Genomic DNA, 19,571 nt, shown 5'->3' on the forward strand with positions numbered 1-19,571 from the left:
AACAGTAACGTCTGGTGAGCATGTAAGCCAATATCAATAAAGCCCCCACGCCTACCAGACACCACTCTGTTTCTGCATGCATGGTCTTCCTCACCAGTGTGGCATCACAGCAGAATGGCTGTGATTGCCATGCACTCCGCAGTGAGTGAATGGGACTCATGAATCCAAATGTTCCAGCAGGTGTCTGCAGGTAACATCACACCCAACTGAGGTCTTTTTCCGCATGGACTGACTTGACATATAAGCACAGGTCTGAGGCAGCGGCTCTTCAAATAGGAAGGGGGGAAATGGAGGATCAAAAAGCCCCCAGACAACCAAGGGGGATACACAACAGCATGCCCACCATGAGGGATCTGCTCCCATATTGTGTGGAAAACCTTCCCATAGACTGGTGTGGCAGCTATGGGTGAGATGATTAAGTGCTAAAGTTGCATTTTCTCCTCCGAGCAGGCAGCCCGGAGGCCGCGGAGGCTGCATGATTGCCTCTGTGTGCTACATTACATTGACATGATGGAGAATACTCTCCTGGGGCCGGGAATAATGTAAAAGGAAAGTGGGAGAGAGAAAAAAGCCCATCCCAGCCTTTTCTGCCGGGACCTCAGAATTCTCTGCGTGCAATCGGATTTGCTGATGGATCTCCCTGCGCCACCGCCTCAATATTGATGACAGGCAGAGCTTTCACACACGGGTGCGTGGCGGCACACACCGGGGGGAGTCCTCTAATCCGATTCTGCTATTAGAGCCCCAGACCTCCCAGCTGGGTGTCTCCAGCCTCCCGGCTGTTCCGGCTCGGCCCGACGCGGAGAGAGCTCAACCGTGCTGGACGCACGGGCCTGTGAAGAAGACCATTGGAGGACGATTTAGAAGGAGAAAAAAGAGGCTAGAAGCTTAGTCAAATTGGACAAAATGTGTGGAGTGCATGTGTTTTTTTCCTCCCTTCACTAATTAGAGAGAGGCTAAAAAAAGCCAAATTTTATAAAACCAAATCCATCAGCCGGACAAGTGGAACAAATGAGTCGACCTCACAGTGGGAGGCGGCACAGCCTTATTTGTTTGCTTTTACAACTTGAAGGGCAGACGATGCACGGTCACCCAGCCAACCGAATTGTCCCCAAAGTTACAGGCAATGTGAACCTCGGCTTCCTACAAGGCACTGTGTTCTTTGGCAGCCAGATCAAAACAGATGAGCTTTGATCCAGCGTTATCAGCTCAGTTACAGTTTCAACACAATTTCAACAGATGAAAAGGGGACATTTCCTTTTTGGGCGCATCTCTGCTAAATCGGGGTCTTGCCTTCCATCTTAATCCATGAAAGCACGAATGGTTAATATCACTACAGGGTAAGACCACCCACCAGGATTGCAACAGACTAGATAATATTTGGGCAGTTTCCAGCAGACTGATATTTGTACAATCTCACATTTGCTCAAATGAATTCAGTATTGAGGAATTATTGGCAGCGCTTCTATCACAGGCCTGAGTGTGTGGGAGTATTAAATTCTAAAGATCAATGTTTATCTCATATCTTTCAACTTCCTTTTATCAGCAACAAAAATAAAATGTATGCAAACTGCCCTGTGTGTAAAGAGCCCATTTCAAGCCGAATATGTTTGAAAAAGGCCCTCGACAAAACCAGAAAAGCTTCCACATCTCAAGTTATTGTACTTCTAAACAACAGCCATTAGCAAATAACTTGGTCAGCAGTTTGAGTGGGTGTGGTGGGATTGCACAGAAATCAGGGTGCTTCGGGGTAGACTCAGAGCATCTGCTGGTCTGCTTCTCAGTTTGGGTTAGTGAGGAAGAAAGTGAGAGAGAGAGAGGGGGGGGGGGGGGGGGGGGGGGGGGACTTTTTAAACATGGAGCAGGACCTCCAGGTCTGTATTTACAGCAGCCTCCCATGGTGCTCCTATTTGTCTCCTCCCGAGTGGCGGAGGGGAGCCAGCGGCTCTTCACAACATCTGCAGGCATTCTTCCACAGGTCCCCGGAGGCATATAATAACCCATTACCTCCATCTCTGACAAAAACACACATTTAAACTACAATTACGCCCCCTGCCTCCTCTCCCTCATGCATTCCATCTCGTCCCCTCTTCTTCTTCTTCTGTTCTGCAATTCAATCGTTGCCAACCTGAGGCTCCACCGTTTACCGTCCCCACCCTCCCCACCCCTCCACACGCACGCACACACGCACACACGCACACACACACACAAACACACACACATACTCACTGTCTCTCTCTCTCATCAGCCCAAGAGACTGCGATTGACTCACAGCTGAAGAGGAGCCTTTTAGAGACGATAAGGTGATTCATCAGAAATGCAATCCCTCTTTTGTTGTATGTATACGACACATGTATGCACAAACATGCACACACATACACACACATACTGTACACACACACACCAACAAAGCACACATTTCATCTTTTTAGAAATACCAAACATTTTCAACTATAAAACACGAGGGTCCACATTTACTCTAATTTGAACCCAATGATGACAGATTTTCTTGAGAGAAAAACTCCGGACAGCAGTTGTATTTCTGGATCTGCAGATAAGCAGCAAAATATGATCCCATCTATTCTTATATACTCTCCGGCGACACTTCTCCTTATTTCATTGGTTGCAGTCGTTCCTGCAGTTTTTCAGGCCGAAACAGTATCACATTGTGAACGCACGCTAGAATAATAAATCTCTCGTTCATAGTGCTGTGACCAGAAAATTCAGCGCGAGATGGGGAGAAAGCAAAAAGTGCAGATATCAGTTTCAATGTATCAAAAAGGGACATCTGTGGAGGGGTAAACAGAAACCAGAGCTATCATCAAATAACAGCGACCCCAGGAAGCCTTTTTCTCTCATTCAACACTAGCTAGGCCCAATTTCACAGGCCGCGCTGTGGCTGAATGGGAAGAAATTGGAAAAAAATGTGAAATCGATTGCTTAGATTGCAGTTGTACTTTTATTTGTCTCCCTTTCTGTCATTTTACAGTGTTATGCAGCGTTAGAGTGCATTTCCAGCCTGCACAGTGCTGATAATGGCACAACAAACAGGCCGCTACCTTTAGGTTTGCAACAATCTCACTCTGTCTGTAGGAAATACTACTGAAAATAATCCAGGTAGAGGTGGACTAATGTTGCCTGTTATCAGATTACTGACAGAGTTGAGGATTTTACATCAAGGGGAATACTGCTATTTGATAGTGTTTGATTTTCACTACATGCGCCTTCTGTCAAATTCGAAAGGTTTTATATAGAAAGCATATAGAAAACTTTTCAGTCTAACTTTCCAGTACTCATGTTTTGGTAACCATTGTGTAAAAGCCATAAAACTCTAGAGGGCATTCCTTACAATCATTATAGTTGGTGCTCCAGGCAGTAATCTGCTGTGCCATACCTAGTTGTATCACAGTTGTACCTATATTCACAATAAAGAAGACCTGTTGGCTATTATTGAAAGCCAATATTTTCAGAACAAATCACAGATCAAAGGGCGGCCCAGTGGAGTTTGCCTGTTCTCCCTGTGTTCACCTGTGTTTCCTCCCACAGTCCAAAGACATGCAAGTCAGGTGGATTGGACACTCTAAAAGGTATGAATATGAGTGTGAGTGATTGTCTGTCTATCTGTACCCTGTGATGGTCTGGTGACCTGTCCAGATGCGTCCCTGCCTTCTGCCCAATGCATGCTGATAGGCTCCAGCCCCCTATGATCCTGAAGAGGAATAAGCGGGTAACGAAAATGAATTAATTACATTTCATGTTTCTCCATGCTGCCTCATAACTAGGGTTGTTACCTAACAAGCCCAGTGATTGAGAAACAACCTCCCATATGGCATCAAGTAACAGAAATATCAAAAAAACTCTAGAAACAACAGCAGTTAATGCTTAGGATATTCAATGGACATAATTTGTGTTCATAAACAACAACATCCTCAGGCAGGCTTGTGTAATTATTCTAGCAAATCCATTAGTATATGAATTCTAATTAAGAGCAATAGAGACTAAATGACAGCACATTAATACATGGAAATTATATGGCAATCACATTGTTCAATAAACAGCAATTAGTCTATGTCTCTTGACAGCATTAGATTGCAGGTGGCGCCACATGCTGTGAATGTCAAAAGGCCCGCCACAGCAAATTGCGATGAATTACCAAGCATATACCTTGCTATAAAAAAAGGGCATTGCCTTGTTACTGATGACAGCTTATGTGAAGAGATATAAAATATGCAATCAAGGATCAACATGATTATAGAGAACCTAAATGAAATATTCAAGTTTGATGTAATTGGTAGATGAAAGTCTCAAGTTCCCAATGTTTAATATTTCATCTTTTCAATATTTGTCCTGAAGATAGAGAGATATTTTTATAGCCACTCATTTTTTTCTTTACTTGTTTTGTCTGAACCTAAATGTACCTTTAAATAGAACCATCATGTCTGATTGCCTACTGAAATTGATAGTCGCTGTCACTGGTAAAGACACATTGATGACGGATGAAGATTGTAATATTGCATGCAATATTCTTGCATTATGTTTAACCATGTAGCCTATGTAAACACTGAGGAATATTCTCAAACACTGAGTGCAGCGTCTATCTGGTCTTCCTGAATACTGTACTGTTACTGTAATATGCAAGTGGGCCTGAATCTTTCTTCTTCTCTGGGCATGTAAGTGTGTATAAGACATAATGCTGGGTGGCAGAGTCACCGAGTTTGCTCACCTCAACTATATAACCCTGGCCTCACCCAACAGTTTGGTGGTTGTGATGGAAATTCTGAAATAAAGTCTATATAAAAACAAGTGTTTCAGTCATCTGTTTATTCAGCTTTCTGCGCAGAAAGGACCAGCTACAGAGCATACAAGATCTCATGCAGACTGATACAGAGTTTTGGGTGAGTCTGCTTTTTAAGGGAGGAATGTACGTGCCACTGAGAGAAAGAGCAAGTGTTACAGTTGGGGGCTGCGCACCAGGCGCTGATTACAGCCTGGTTACATGAATACATAGTAATTTTCCATTACATGGTGTAGCAGAGTCGGTCTCTGCCATCATCAGTGCTCATTTATCCAATCACAAACAACTTTGGTGGAACATAGATGGCAGGAATAAGGCACAGTATGGCTCGGTTGGGCTAGAGTATGACATTTTAACAGAAATCCTGTAGGTTTTGTGGGAGGATGAAAAATATTTTCTATGATCACGTTGAGAGCAGGTCGACATGGGAATCATTCACTGGCGAGTATCATTACCCTTTTCATAAACATTGTATTGAATAAGCCTGCACTCTTACCCTGTGATACATAATTACGCTGCTGCTACACTCCCTGTGCAATTAATAGATTCACATTTCTGACAGGCACACAATAGAATGTACCCATGGAAGTCAGGAAAAAAATATAGAATTAAAAAATATTGTTTGGCTTGGTAAAACAGGAATGTATTTTCCCAACCACTGTCATTCTCTACACATATTCAAAGATTCAGCCTCTCATGGTAACGATGACATGCTGGGTAAACCCAAGTAAACTCCATTTACCATTGAAACATATATTGGGGCGGGACATAATGAAGGGAGGGATCATTCAAAAGTGTAAACCAATGGGATATCAGTTAGGGAGGGAAAGGCAGTTTTATTTGATGGGAGTGGTGGGATTGTACAAAAATCAGTGATGGTATTATTGGCATTTTTTTTTATCTACGCCTACTGGTAGCATGAGCCACTTGTACTTCCTACACTGTAGGAAGTACAAGTAATGGGATTTTAATATATATGTATATACAAGAAAATATTTGCTACATTTATGGCATTTATTGTTAAGTATGTGTATTATGACATAGAAAATTAGCTAACAAGGTGAAAAAGTATTTTTTTTATTTCATTGCGACATTAAACCTGCAATAAGCGATGTCAGACCCAGTAACCAATCCCGAAACTAACGTGTGCTATGTGGAGATTTCCATGAGACGTAATGATATAAACAAATAGCCACACATGCAGACCGAGCTGTGTTGCTGTTTTCACCTCTTTCCTAAAGCTTGTTGTTAATTTCAGCCAGAGAAATGGCGGAAATGATGAAGCGAGCGAGTAAACGTTTTCAACTAGTAAACTTGCTACCTACCTCTTCACTTGTCATTGTGGGACATGTGACCTTCAGCGGGAGAAAAATCTGGCAAAGCGAGACTGGTAACCGGCGACATTTCTCCGTAGCTACGTTTATTTTAGCCATTAGCCTTTATGCACGGTTTGTCCTCAAGGGCTGCCTTCCAGTAGCTTTGCTGTGTGTGTCTACAAAATGTGTTGCGGTTGCTGTCACCCTGTAGTAGTCAGAAAAAATCACTTAGTCTTTTTGTGAATTTCTATCGCTTAATGGTGAATATAAAGTGTTTCCTAACACAGCACCATGGTTCACTTATATGGGACATTTAATTTACTGACCTAGAGGGTATTGAACTATGGTGATAGAGCTGTGCTTTTGCCAACTGTGCCACACAGACACACTATACTAACAGTGTTTTGGGCATTGTAACTTCAACAAGGGCAATGGGCAGCATTTAAGCCAAGAAAGGTTCCCTAAATAGACAATTACTCAATGCATTTCTCACAGAATGTTAAACTACCATGTGCTTCTAATTATAAGCTATCTCATCATCTTGCCTAATTTTTTAAAATTTAAGACACATTTGGACACACACTTTGTGTAGGATTCCACTCTAGATACCTATAAGGACAAAACGTCTATGTCACAACATGCCAGAGGAATCAGAAACCCTACAGCTCACAAGGCATCTGTAGCTGTGACTCACAACACAGGCCAAAACAGTTTTAGAGGATGTGGTTTAGCTCCTACACTAACTGCCTGTGTGAAGAGTTAGAACATATAGGAGCGGCCATTTTGGTCAGCACATGTCTTCCTCCAAGGAGGTGTGACATGTCACCAATCAGAGGCACATTTTTTCAAAGGACTACACATTAAAGGACGTACAAATGTAATTAGGCAATATTTATTTCACTAACATGGTTCATGTACCAACAAATATTTTTAAACACACTTAAAGAGCATTGCGAATAAATGTTTATTTGTTGAAAATGCACTTACTTAGCTTTTGAGCCTGCTTGTGGTAATTTACTCTAGAGATTAGTGATTTGTTAGCTTGCCTTGCTTTTGTTACAGTAGCTCATATTAGCCACTAAAATTGAGGTTGTAAACAAATATTTCAGAATAAATATAGGTCTGTGGTTAGCTATATAACATTAAGGCTGTAAAACAATAATGACATACATGTTTGTTTCTTTCATCCAGGGACTGATCCAGGGACACCAATGCCTCATCAGCTTTCTGACTGTCCCAGGTCGGCTGGAGGCAGCAGCCCGTGCCTGGATCTCCCCCGCTGCGCCTCTCGCCTCACGGGATGGAAGGAACATAGGCAGCCATAGACTGTAAAAAATAATCCAGTTACCAGTGCCTAAATTACATTGATCGATACATAGTAGGACTTGTTCTTCATACACTTGCATTTCACATAATGCTAACACATAACCGAACATTCAGCATACACAACAACATACTCTTCATAGCTGTCTGGACAAGCTAAGTGATCTTAGATTTTAACAGGACCGTCAGATAGCCAAACCTGATGATTCTCTCTATTACAGCATGACACACAGGAGCATTATCTTCTGTTCCACCCCAAAGACTCTGAGTCTGCGTAAAAAATACAGTCTCTGTTGTAGCTACTCTCGAGCAGATGTTCTCAATATGTATCTATACAAGGTGATGTGAGAGATGGGTTCATTGTGGACAGCATCTCCTCAGTCTTCTTCATGCTCAGGACGAGGTGGTGTGTGTCACACCATTGCATAGACTGCAGCATCTCCACGATATAAATTACAACCCTTCATCACACCATAACTCCTGCAACGCACTGAACATCACAAATTGGTGATATCTAACAGTTTAAGAGCACCCCAGGGTGTGTTTTTTCTTTAATACTTAGCAGAAGCACCTTTTGCTTTGATAACAGCAGTAAGTCTGTTTGGAAGCATCTTTACAGCACATCTGGATTTAGGAATTGTCTCCCATTCTTCTTTCAGTGAGAGTTAATGCTCATGCAAATTGCAAGGGGACCTCCTGGGCCCACCGCTCTATAGGCCAATCCCCAGATACTCTATAGGATTGAGGTCCGGGCTCTGACTGGGCCATTAGAGGATCTCTTCATCTTTTCAGCTATTCCTTGGTTGATTTGGCTGTGTGCTTTGGATCAATGTCATGTTGAAAGATGAAATTATTTAACTTGACTTTAATTACAGAGGGCAGCAGATTTTTCTCAAAATATCTGTGTATCTGGAGCTAGTTTCCCCTCTATCCTTACTGGAGCCCCTGACCTCGCTGAAGAGAAACAGGCCCATAGTATGATGTTGCTTTGTGTTCTTTGGGTGATGGGCTGTTTTACCTCTGCTGCAAACATAACTAAGACCAAAGAAATGTGTTTTGGTTTCATCAGACCATGAGACATTTTTCACAAGTCCTGCCATCCTACCCCACTGCCCAAAATTGTAGAGAACATGTAAAATTTTTGTTTTATGCATCTACCATGCAGTCCTGTTTGCTGTTGGCCTCTTAGCAGCTTCCTGTGAGCGCCCTCCATATGATCATCTATATTGGAGGGACAGTCTGATCTAGGTAAGGTCCTGGTGGTGCAATGTTTCCTCCATGTCTTGATTATAGACTTTGCTGTGTTCCGGGATATATTTAAAGTGTTTAAAATCTTTTTATATCATTCTCCTAATCTGACCCTTCCAACAATAGGATCTTGAAGATCTTGTGTTAGTTCCTTGTTGGTAATGGCTTTCTCTGCTGACATACTACATGCAAAACAAGGAGCCTTCTGTAAAATCATGGTTTTCATTGGTCAAATTATCACTTCAATTTATATATATATATATATATATACATATACAGTATATATATATACACTGAACATACACACACACACACACACACACACACACACACACATATATATATATATATATATATATATATATATATGTAAGAGAACACAGAATAACACATAATGTTTCAGGTAATTTTTGATGAAACTATACAAAAGACATATGCAAACCAGTGAGCACGTTGCAGGCTGCAATTCTGACAAAATAAATTAAATCCAGTCAAGTTCTGTGGTTCGATCTTTTTAGGCTTCAAGGCAGTAATGACTAATACATTTGAAAGTTTGTGTAGACTTTGGATATTCACTAAATTCACTAAAACAAATGCACCTGAATACAACAGATAACTGTTTGTTTTTTGCTTGTCTTTTTTAACATTGTTGGTTGTTCACCTTATGGTCATCTCTGACTGGAGTTCATCGTGTATCCCCATTTTTATGTACCACTACATCACTGGGTACAGGGACAAAGCAAAGGGAAATGGAAACGTCTGCTGGGAGCAGGAGGTGTGAGGTCTATCAGCTCCTCTGGATAACCTGGATTGTTTTTATATTACAATGGTGGACTACATTTTAGTGCACAGCTGTAGCTAAACCAAACTTTTGCAACAGCCATTGTGAACAAGCAAAGACACATACACACATCCCAATGAATGTTTTTAGCAGGTGCTGGAATAGGCCTATTATAGTAGCTTACAAGAAACAATGAAAAAGGAAAATGCTGCACGCTGCTTCCAATGCTCCCACATAATTATGATACCCGATAGCTAATGAACATCTTGGGTTAAAATGTTGTAAAATAGTTAAATAAGTAAAACAAAAATAGAAGTCTTGTGACTGCCATTGTGCCCATGAGAAAAGTTTACTGTACACTGGTCTGATGAGAATGTGCTACAGTGTGCATTGCTGCGCTCAGTGTGTTGTGTGTCTTCTTTTGCCTATTCTGTTTGATTCGGGCTGGTATGAGTCTTTAACTGATTATGTTGATTCTCGCCTGTAATAACGTTACTTTGATTAGGCGACTAATTTGCCCACATATCAACTTTATCATATTTCAGAGGAAGGAAATCTGATTGGCTACGAGATACTCGCTCCTCCGGTGATTGGCTGCTGCTTGTTTCCGGGGCTCTGTACACTGACGTTTCTCGGTCTGCCCCGAGACAGACTGGGGAGAATGGCTGCCAGTGGAGGTTAGCAAATCTTCATTGTTTTTGTGTACTAATCAAACTTAAATAATGCATTTTAAAGTTATAATTTGTGTAGTTTTATGTACACAAAAACTAGTCTTACAGCCTGACCAAAGGAAAGAGTCGTGACGAGTTGTGTTATTGCTAAAAGGGGTCAAGCTCTAAACGACTCCTCAAAAGTGTTGGTTTTTCGTTAGCCTGGCTATGCAGCTAACGTTAGCTGTCTGGCTAACTTTCGGCAGGTTAGCAAGCTAGCACCCACAGCTGATTGTGTAAACACTTGTTTATGACAAGAGACAAATGTTTGATAAGTTATAGTTACGATTATTGTTATCAATAATAATTGGGTAGATATTGAGCTAAATGCTGTTAAGTTTCTCTATGAAACTTGAGCCATAAAAACTAAGCTTTTCATCGTCCTTTCAGATATTCTCATTGTGCTGTAATGTTATGTCAAAGAGAGCTTGCTAATATTAGCTCGGTGGTTAGCTTTCAGCTAACAGCTAAACCTGCAAGTCAACTAGCTAACGTAAACGCTAACACTATCCAGATCTGTTTCGGCTGTCCGGGACTGGTTTTTGTGGCAAACAAGCATTCTGACGAATCTGAATGTAACTTACGAATAGCTACCTAGTATGCTTTAAGTTTACTTGCTATCTAATTAGCTACCCAGTCTGCTACTTCGGGCACTTTTCAATGATTGTTAGCTAGCTAGCTACCACCTGGCGAGACGTTAGCCAAGTTTTTTTATTCACTCACCGCGAGTCTTTGTTCTGTCAACTAGTTAGCACTCCACAGCACGAGATATCTACTGGAAAAAATGTCAATCATACCCTTAGCAGTTGTGAATATCATGCTATATAGTGACATTACAGGTGGAGTAAAGCTGGTATCGTATTTGTGTAACTTGTGATAGCACATGTGATACGAAACGTGTTTTCTCCGCTTTGACTGGGGGACACCACTCAATTTACGAGTTTATAGGCCCATATGTTACTCCTGGGGTGTACGGCAGTCCAACCAATCGATGTGAACACGAACAACTTAGTTAGAAACCAGAAAAAGAAAACTCAAATTTGTGATATCATCAGTTAAAAGGCTTGGAGCTATTACACAGAACATGAATGGATCATGCATATTGTGAGCCCATATATACTTTGTATTTTTACACTCAAGCTTAATTTTTGTATTAGCTAGTCCTAGTCCAGAAATATACATTTCGCCCCTGCATGCTGTCCCAATAACCTTTGAAATATTCACTTACAATTAAATTGGCTCCAGATTTGTTACCTGATTGGATCCCAGGCATGCATGCTAATTCTCTGGATTCTGGTTTTTGGGACGTTGTGCTGTGCATGTTTACAAATATTGTTTGGACTCCTACGCCATATGAATAACAAATAGGAATTCTTAAATTGAGTCATGTTCTCGTGTCCTCTCTTCATTCCTGTATTTATCGATATTTAGTGTGATGTCTAGGCCATCTCTGAAGGTGCTATGCTGATCTTTTCTTTCTCTTTCCTCTCTGCATATTTGTTTCAGAGGTAGGGAAGCTGTTACAAGTACAAAATGGGACACCTCCAAGCACCAACTACAACGGGGTAGATGCTGTTCATGCCTGTAACATCCTTCAACAGCTCAAAGCCTTGTATGATGAAGCACAGCTCACAGACATTGTTGTAGAAGTGGACCATGGCAAGACTTTCTCCTGTCACCGAAATGTCCTTGCTGCAATCAGCCCATATTTTAGGTAGGAAACGCTTGATGTTGCAGATGTGTTTGTGAGAGAATGCCTACTTGCCTATTTTACGTCTCTTTTGAAAGGGATATGATAGCCCCTTCTTTATACTGGCTAGTATTGGCTAGATTGAGTATGAAAATTATATGTTTTTTAGGTACTGACTGAATCACATTAGTACTGTGATCATTTGGCCTTCCTAACTTCAGAAATTTTTGAAAATGACTTGACTTTTGAAGAACAAGTAAAGAGGTTGTATACGCCCTGCTACTTACAATTTAGAAACATAAAATAGAATACGTTTTACTACTGCAACTGTCTATTCAAAAGTCACTTTCACGTCTCCAGCTTGTTCAGAATACAGCAGTTAGGATTTTAACTGGTGGCAAACACAGAGACAGTATATAGCCAATTTTAGAATCACTCCAGTTGGAATTGATTTTAAGACTTTACTGATCATGTTTAAAGCATGGCTAGCTTGGGCGTCCAGCTATATTGTGGAGATTTTATCCCTATGAAGTGGAGCATAGCCTGAGATTCTCAGGCAGGGCCCTTCTGACTGTTAACATAGTCTAGGCTCAAGCCTAAAGCCTGTTCCCAAATGGTTCCCTGCCCACTACCACTTCACCAAGTGTCACTCCAGTTGAAGTCACACTCACAGCTGTAAAGGCCCGTCCTTATTAAGGGGTAGGGCATAAATTAACTGCTAACAGCATCCACAGGAAGCAGCCGCCACCAGGGCTACCGATGGACGCTTTGTTCGTCCAGCTGTTGCTATCAATTGCTTAGTCTTGTTGACTGTCCCTTCAGATAAACCTATGGTTAAAAAAAATCGATGTGTGCTTTCAAACTGATTTGTGTATGTATGGGCAGAAGTTATCACTTAAGGGCCACACTCATTTAGACAGTACTTTAGACTAACTTGAAAGTTATGATTAAAATTATTAAGTGATTTCAAGATTCAAAAAACTTTATTGTCTTGGGTTAGGAGCTCACAAACAACATAACATAATGTACAACATAATATTATATAATATAAAGTCACTTTGTTTAGTGTGAGAAAAGGCTACAAAGCCTGGTTACCTATGTGCAAAAATACTACTTGACAAAATCACAGTCACCAAGGAACTTACCTTTGCAAGATGTTTCCTCCGTGCATCTTTGGCGTTGCACTTGTGTTGTCGGAGGGGTAGCGGCGTATAGCAAGTCGGTGTTGATGCAGAATTGCTGGTGGATGTTTCTATAGTCGACTTCTCCTCCCCACAAATTGATTTGGGATGCTCTTCCAATGGCGAACACTTAGGGCGGTTTCACACCTGCGCTTTTAGTCCGGTTAAATCGGACTCTGGTCTGTTTTCCCCCTTGGTGCGATTCGTTTGGGCAGGTGTGAACACAGTAATCGCACTCGGGTGCGGACCAAAACAACCGCACCGAGACCCAGGTGGTCTCCTGTAGCCAGGTATAGCAAGTATAGCCAGTATAGCATTTTCAAGACGTTTCCTCGAAGTGCATTCGGTATTCTGCTGGTACAGTTTTGCCTGGTATATTGCCCAGATAATTACAACAGTTTTGAGCAAATGCCAACTCTGCCGTTGCTCCATGTTGCATAGCAATGTGCACTAGTCCAGAACACAGGACCTTCTTCCTGTATTTACGTTCTTGCTCCCGCCCCAGACACATCTGACCAATAAGCGGAGTGAACGTTCTCATGTGGTTTGTAGTGATGCATTTTGGTTTGCTTGGATTTGTTTGGCGTGTGAAAAGAAACCGAACCAAGGGGTTAGGTCAGCTATAGCATTCATCTTTTCTTAAAACTCCCTTTTAGAGACTTTCTTTTAAGTAATATTTTTAATTTTGCCCACTTTTTACTCTTGTGTTGTATTTTTACGTTTTTATTATACTTATTTACTTAACCAGCCATCGCTAAGTGGATTTCTCAGAGGATCAGGTTATGTCTTTGAAGTATTGAAAGTTGGCACTGAACATATTTGCATTTTTCAGTTTCTCATTACTATAGTAATTAACTTTAGTGTATATACTGTATGTATACATACACAGCTTTCAATACTTAAGACATAGATCATCTGAGAAATGGAGCTGACGAGTAGCCTACTCCTCTTGAGGTTGTCAGCGATCTGCTAATGTATTCATTCTTGCTACTAACCTGCTTCAGACAATGGTGTTAATTATATTAGATTTCATTAAACTTAAATGATAGCAAAGGGGTATTATATAAACATAATCCATCCAACGCAGACATATTAGGCAGAAATGTATGAATGAAAAAGTTGCAAATAACGTATGTTTTCCAGCATTGACAGCAGAAGTAGTAGCTGAACCTACTGAGACATAAAACACTGTGAGATTTGTGCATTATGAAAATGTGGAAATAATACAATTATAAATATGTAAAAACAATATATATGCAAATATGTTGATAGTCAATACAAACCATAAATGCTACCCCATAAAATATAAATTGGTTAAAATGCTTTCATTCATACAACGTATCATAAAAATGCCATTTCGTATTGATATAGCATTCAAGACATCACTTCCATTATTCAGTACCCGGAAATATCAAAGCTTTACTTGGTTCTACTAACAATCAGCAACTCGGCTCTGGGCTGAATGAATAAATAATATGCAAATAATTGTTTACAAACAGTTGTCCAGTGTAAGCACATTTGGATCAGAATGTAATTCAGAATGTAAAAAACTGATGCCATGTTCTTATTGTATGTGTGTCTCGCCACTCCTACCACCAGGTCCATGTTCACCAGTGGCCTTACAGAGAGCAGCCAGCGTGAGGTCAGAATTGTTGGGGTGGAATCCGAATCCATGCACCTCGTCCTAGACTATGCCTACACGTCCAGGGTCACGCTTTCTGAGTCCAATGTCCAGGCCCTGTTCACTGCAGCCAGCATCTTCCAGATTCCTGCCCTGCAGGACCAATGTGCCCAGTTCATGATCAGCCGGCTCGACCCGCAGAACTGCATCGGGGTCTATATGTTTGCTGATGCCTATGGTCATCAGGAGTTGAGGGAACGCTCACAAGACTACATCCGCAAAAAGGTTGGTTGAACTATAAGCATAGCATTGGGTTCTAAACAGCTTATTACATTGTCTTGTGATAATGATTGCTCTCTACTACATTTATTCACCTTTTTGGAAGACATTGTTTTATTCTGCTCTTATAACAATGTTTTGCTGAGTATTGTTTGTGACAATGTCTTTTGTTGCTAAAAACTGAAACTTTTCTTGTGTTTTTGTGGTAGTTCTTGTGTGTGTCACGGGAGCAGGAGTTCCTCCAGATGACCAAGGAGCAGCTAGTCAGCATTTTGAACAATGATGACCTGAACGTGGAGAAGGAGGAGCACGTCTACGAGAGCATTGTCCGCTGGTTGGAGCATGATCGGCTAAGCCGTGAGGCCCACCTAGCTGAGGTTTTTTCCCAGTGCATCCGTCTGCCCTTACTGGACGAGGCCTTCCTCAATAGGATACCTGCCTCCTTCGCTTGTGCCCTCTCCCTGTCCAAGGACCCCGCTGAGACCAAAGCCCGCCTCAACGGCACCAATGGTTGCCCCCAGCGTCTGGGTATGACTGCCTCTGAGATGGTCATCTGCTTTGATGCCGCTCACAAACACTCAGGGAAGAAGCAGACGGTGCCTTGCCTGGACACAGCTACCGGCAGGGTGTTCAAGCTGTGTAAACCGCCCAACGACCTCCGAGAGGTGGGTATCCTGGTATCCTCAGAGAACGACATCTACATCGCTGGAGGCTACCGGCCTAGCAACAGTGAAGTGTCCATAGACCATCGGGCAGAGAGTGACTTCTGGCAATACGAGCATGCAGGCAACCGGTGGCTTCCACGGGCACCTCTGCTCAGGGCCAGGATTGGTTGCAGGTTGATACACTGCTGTGGGAAGCTTTATGCACTGGGGGGCCGTGTATATGAGGGTGATGGGCGAAACGCATTAAAGTCAGTAGAGTGCTATGATGCCAGGGACAACTGCTGGACAGCAGTCAGTCCCATGCCAGTGGCCATGGAGTTTCACAGTGCTGTGGAGTACAGAGACCGCATCTATGTCCTCCAAGGTGAGTTTAGGCTAGGAAAGTGCTACTATGCAATCTCTAAAATGGACTGAAGATGATTGTGATAATGTAATCATTTCTTCATTACTTGAAAATGATCACTAACTGAAAATATATGATTAGATGTCAATATGACAGATATATCTGTTAGGAAGTATATGATTAGACAGTTGATTGTAACTCCATATTACATCCCCTTGTTTTCCACAGGTGAATATTTCTTCTGCTTTGACCCCCGTAAGGACTACTGGGGTCACCTGGCCCCGATGAGTGTCCCTCGGAGCCAGGGTCTGGCTGCCTTATATAAGAACTGCATCTACTACATTGCCGGCATCTGCAGGAACCACCAGCGCACCTTCACTGTGGAGGTCTATGACATTGAGCAGAACACCTGGAGCCGCAAGAGAGACCTGCCCTTTGACCAAGCCACAAGCCCCTATATCAAGGCTATGCTACTGCAGGGCAAGCTACATCTGTTTGTACGAGCCACACAGGTCATGGTGGAGGAGCATGTGTTCCGCACCAGCCGCAAGAACTCCCTTTACCAGTACGATGATGAGGCAGACGTATGGACCAAAGTCTATGAGACACCTGACCGCCTCTGGGATTTGGGCCGCCATTTTGAATGTGTGGTGGCCAAACTTTACCCTCAATGTCTACAGAAAGTGCTTTGAGGTAGCTAGTTAGAAACATTTTGTGAATCCAATCTTGGAGGCAGAGGGAGTTGTGTGGTCCTGCCTGCCTTGTGCCTGGTGCTACCTTGGGTTTGCACCACAAGGACCATTATCGGTTAAGTCTTAAGTCGTTTAACTTCGGTTTAACATGATCAAATTGGGGGTGCTTTTAAAGATTGCAGTATTTTTTTTTCCAGACAGCACCAACTACCCACACTGATGCTTGTTTAACAGAACCGTACAATGAATCATAAGTGCAATTATCATATTTTTTGCTTGTTGTTGAGCCATGTTGTTCCATTTTTATTTTAGATACATATATAGGTAAGGATTTTTACAAGTGATAAGCATGCGAATGAGGGTTTTGGTAAGATAAAAGTGCCCTCTGGATATATGGATGCTACGTGTCAGCATAAAGTGAAAATTTATATATATAAATAATTATATATACTATATATTCATACGGGTAAGATGAGCACTGTAGCTCATTAGTAGGTTGCTAGCTCTGATTGAGGAAGGTTGTGTGTTTTTTTTGTTGAATTCTATGCTCAAGTCTCTCCGCAGTTTTTGTGGACAACTTTTAATTTGAAGTGTGCTCGTGATTTAGATTACCTTAGTATTTTTGAAGCTTGAAGCATGTATGATATTTTTTTATGACACCCTCTCTTCCCTCACAAAAGCGTCAGTGTGTCAAACAATACACTATGTGTGGCTTTCGAGCTATGTTTTTTTGTTTTTTTTTCGTAAGTTTGAGCTTTGTTTGAGATCCAGTTGCATGGGGGCTCATAGCCTCCATCTCCTGAGTTGGCATCCATTTTGTGTCACATGCCAAGACAACTTCAGTGAAAAGTTAGAATATTCACTCTCCACATTGGAGAAATGAGGATGGAGTCAAATGTGTGGCAAAGTTAAGTGGGAAGTTCAGACCAACTAACAGGTTTACCGCAGTAGCAACTGCAGGGACATCTGATTAGGAGTAAAGGGACATGTTTCAGGCCTTTGCATTGATTTAACAAACCTTTGAAAAGCTTGGTTCAGCATTGGGCTCTGTTGAGGTTGCCTGTTTTTTGACACCTGATCATAATCTTCCTTTGAAAAAAAGGGTTGAAAGAGCCTTCCTCTTAAATGCCAAAAAGCATTTGAGCTCTTGCTTTAGTTGATGTGGACATTGAAAAGAAGTTTCTGGTAGCAATAACTCATGGAACTGTGATAAGGCTATATTAGGTTATATTACCTTAGTGAAAGTGCATTAATTGTTTTGTTTTGGGTGCTCGTCTCTGCTAGTTAATCATGTAGGTCCTAAATAATGGTTGTGTGGCTGTCATATGGGTGTAGGCTTGAGAAGTGATGCGTAATTTAGTGCAGATCACTTAGGATGTCATTGTGCCTGTGACTAGAAATTGGGCATCAGAATCAAGTACTGTGTTTGCCCTGATGAAGAAGAATATCTCAAAAGTCTTACTGAGCATTGCACTGAATCACTCTCCACTTCAATTGTCCTTAACTGCAAACTTTACCAAGCACCCTCCTGGAAAAAAAACAAACTATAAACAAATGAGGGTGGCCCAGCTTGTGTGCTAATTCATCTAACAGCCATGAATCCATCTTTACACGCCATCACACGGAGGACATAAACTGTCGGTGCTGCTTTTTTTTTTGACAATCTTGTATAGAAGTAATACCACCATTGAGTGACGTTCCCTGTCGAACTGTGACATTTTCAATGCCGTCAGTTTCCTCATGCAGGTTCCTGTGTCATCTTTGCACTACATAATGCCCTTGTATTTTATCCCAAGAAAGAGTGCCCCTCCATTTAAAAGAAGAAAAAAAAAAACAGGTTTCAACAACCATATAGCAATCATAATTCTGTCCTCAACATTTTTTTATATGGAGAGTAATATGAGAAGACTCTCATTCAATAAAGAGTTGTGGATATAATAAACTTCTCCAAGAGAAGATCTACAGATGACTGACTTTAAGCTGACTTTCAATTGACCTGGCTAGGACGATGCCCTCAAACAGAAGAAGGGTGGGAGGTTCACCCATATGCCTACAAATGGCCATCTGGGAACCAGGAACGGACAACTCTCAGGATTTCTATTGATACACCGTACTGTATTTAAATGTTTTTGTTATACGTGTAATATACTGTACTATAGGTTTGCTGTACTTGCACAGTTTTTTAAACATATTTTTGTTTCTTTTATAACTTGAAAAATAGATGTGATTTCTTTTTGTCGTTTTCAATGGCCGTTTTTTTTCTTTATCTAATTACTTATTTAGTTATGGTAGAGTAATCCTCCTCTGTTGAGAAAAAATGATTACCTGCACATGAGTGTTTCATTTTGATTCTTTCTTTCCTATGTAGTAGTATTGCTTTATTGTAACATCTCATTGAAACTAAGCATTACAGTTAAGTAAGTACATTTGTTACATCAAGTTTCAAACACAAGTCATTTAATACAACAAGCTAAGAATCAGTCAGTGTGCTTTCTGTGTACAGGAGTTAATGGCCTTGGGCTGCAATACCGAGCTCATTTCTGGTCACCGATATGCATTGCTTATGGGTGCTATACCATTGAGTTCTTCCTGCATTTTTGTTCACTATTACTTTGCTGGTTTGTCTGTTTTGGGGTTTGGGGTTATAGTGGTGGTTGAGCTCAACTGTGAAATTCACATTGCACATAATTTGAAAATAAAACTTATTAAAAGTGACATATGTTCTTCTAATTTCTTTTACAAAGTTGCGCGAGAAGTGGCGTCAAGACCTACACAGTTATGGTTGTATAAGTGATATTGCGTTGTTTGCACTGTTAGTGTTACAATAAAGTTGAATTGCACTGAATTGAATATCAAAATGTTTGTTTCCACGCACTTTCCAGGCAGGAACCCTTAAAATTGTACAAAGTGCCACTTAGTATATCACT

The 19,571-nt window shown here is 41.4% G+C and overlaps 1 protein-coding gene across 1 annotated transcript; it reads left to right on the forward strand.

The window, feature by feature from the left end:
• The first annotated feature begins 10,124 nt into the window (after positions 1–10,124).
• kbtbd8 (kelch repeat and BTB (POZ) domain containing 8) lies at positions 10,125–19,406 on the forward strand. The gene is made up of 5 exons (XM_071514329.1): positions 10,125–10,140; positions 11,680–11,887; positions 14,644–14,950; positions 15,154–15,973; positions 16,181–19,406. Exons 1-5 carry the CDS (start codon positions 10,125–10,127, stop codon positions 16,642–16,644), a joined length of 1,815 nt encoding a protein of 604 aa, XP_071370430.1. The 3' UTR covers positions 16,645–19,406.
• Positions 19,407–19,571: the final 165 nt, after the last annotated feature.

Source organism: Centroberyx affinis, unplaced genomic scaffold, assembly GCF_046629955.1.
Source record: "Centroberyx affinis isolate AG114_WGS23_722 - 3 ecotype Tasmania unplaced genomic scaffold, CSIRO-AGI_Caff_v1 ptg000285l_1, whole genome shotgun sequence".
Taxonomy (NCBI): Eukaryota; Metazoa; Chordata; class Actinopteri; order Beryciformes; family Berycidae; genus Centroberyx; species Centroberyx affinis.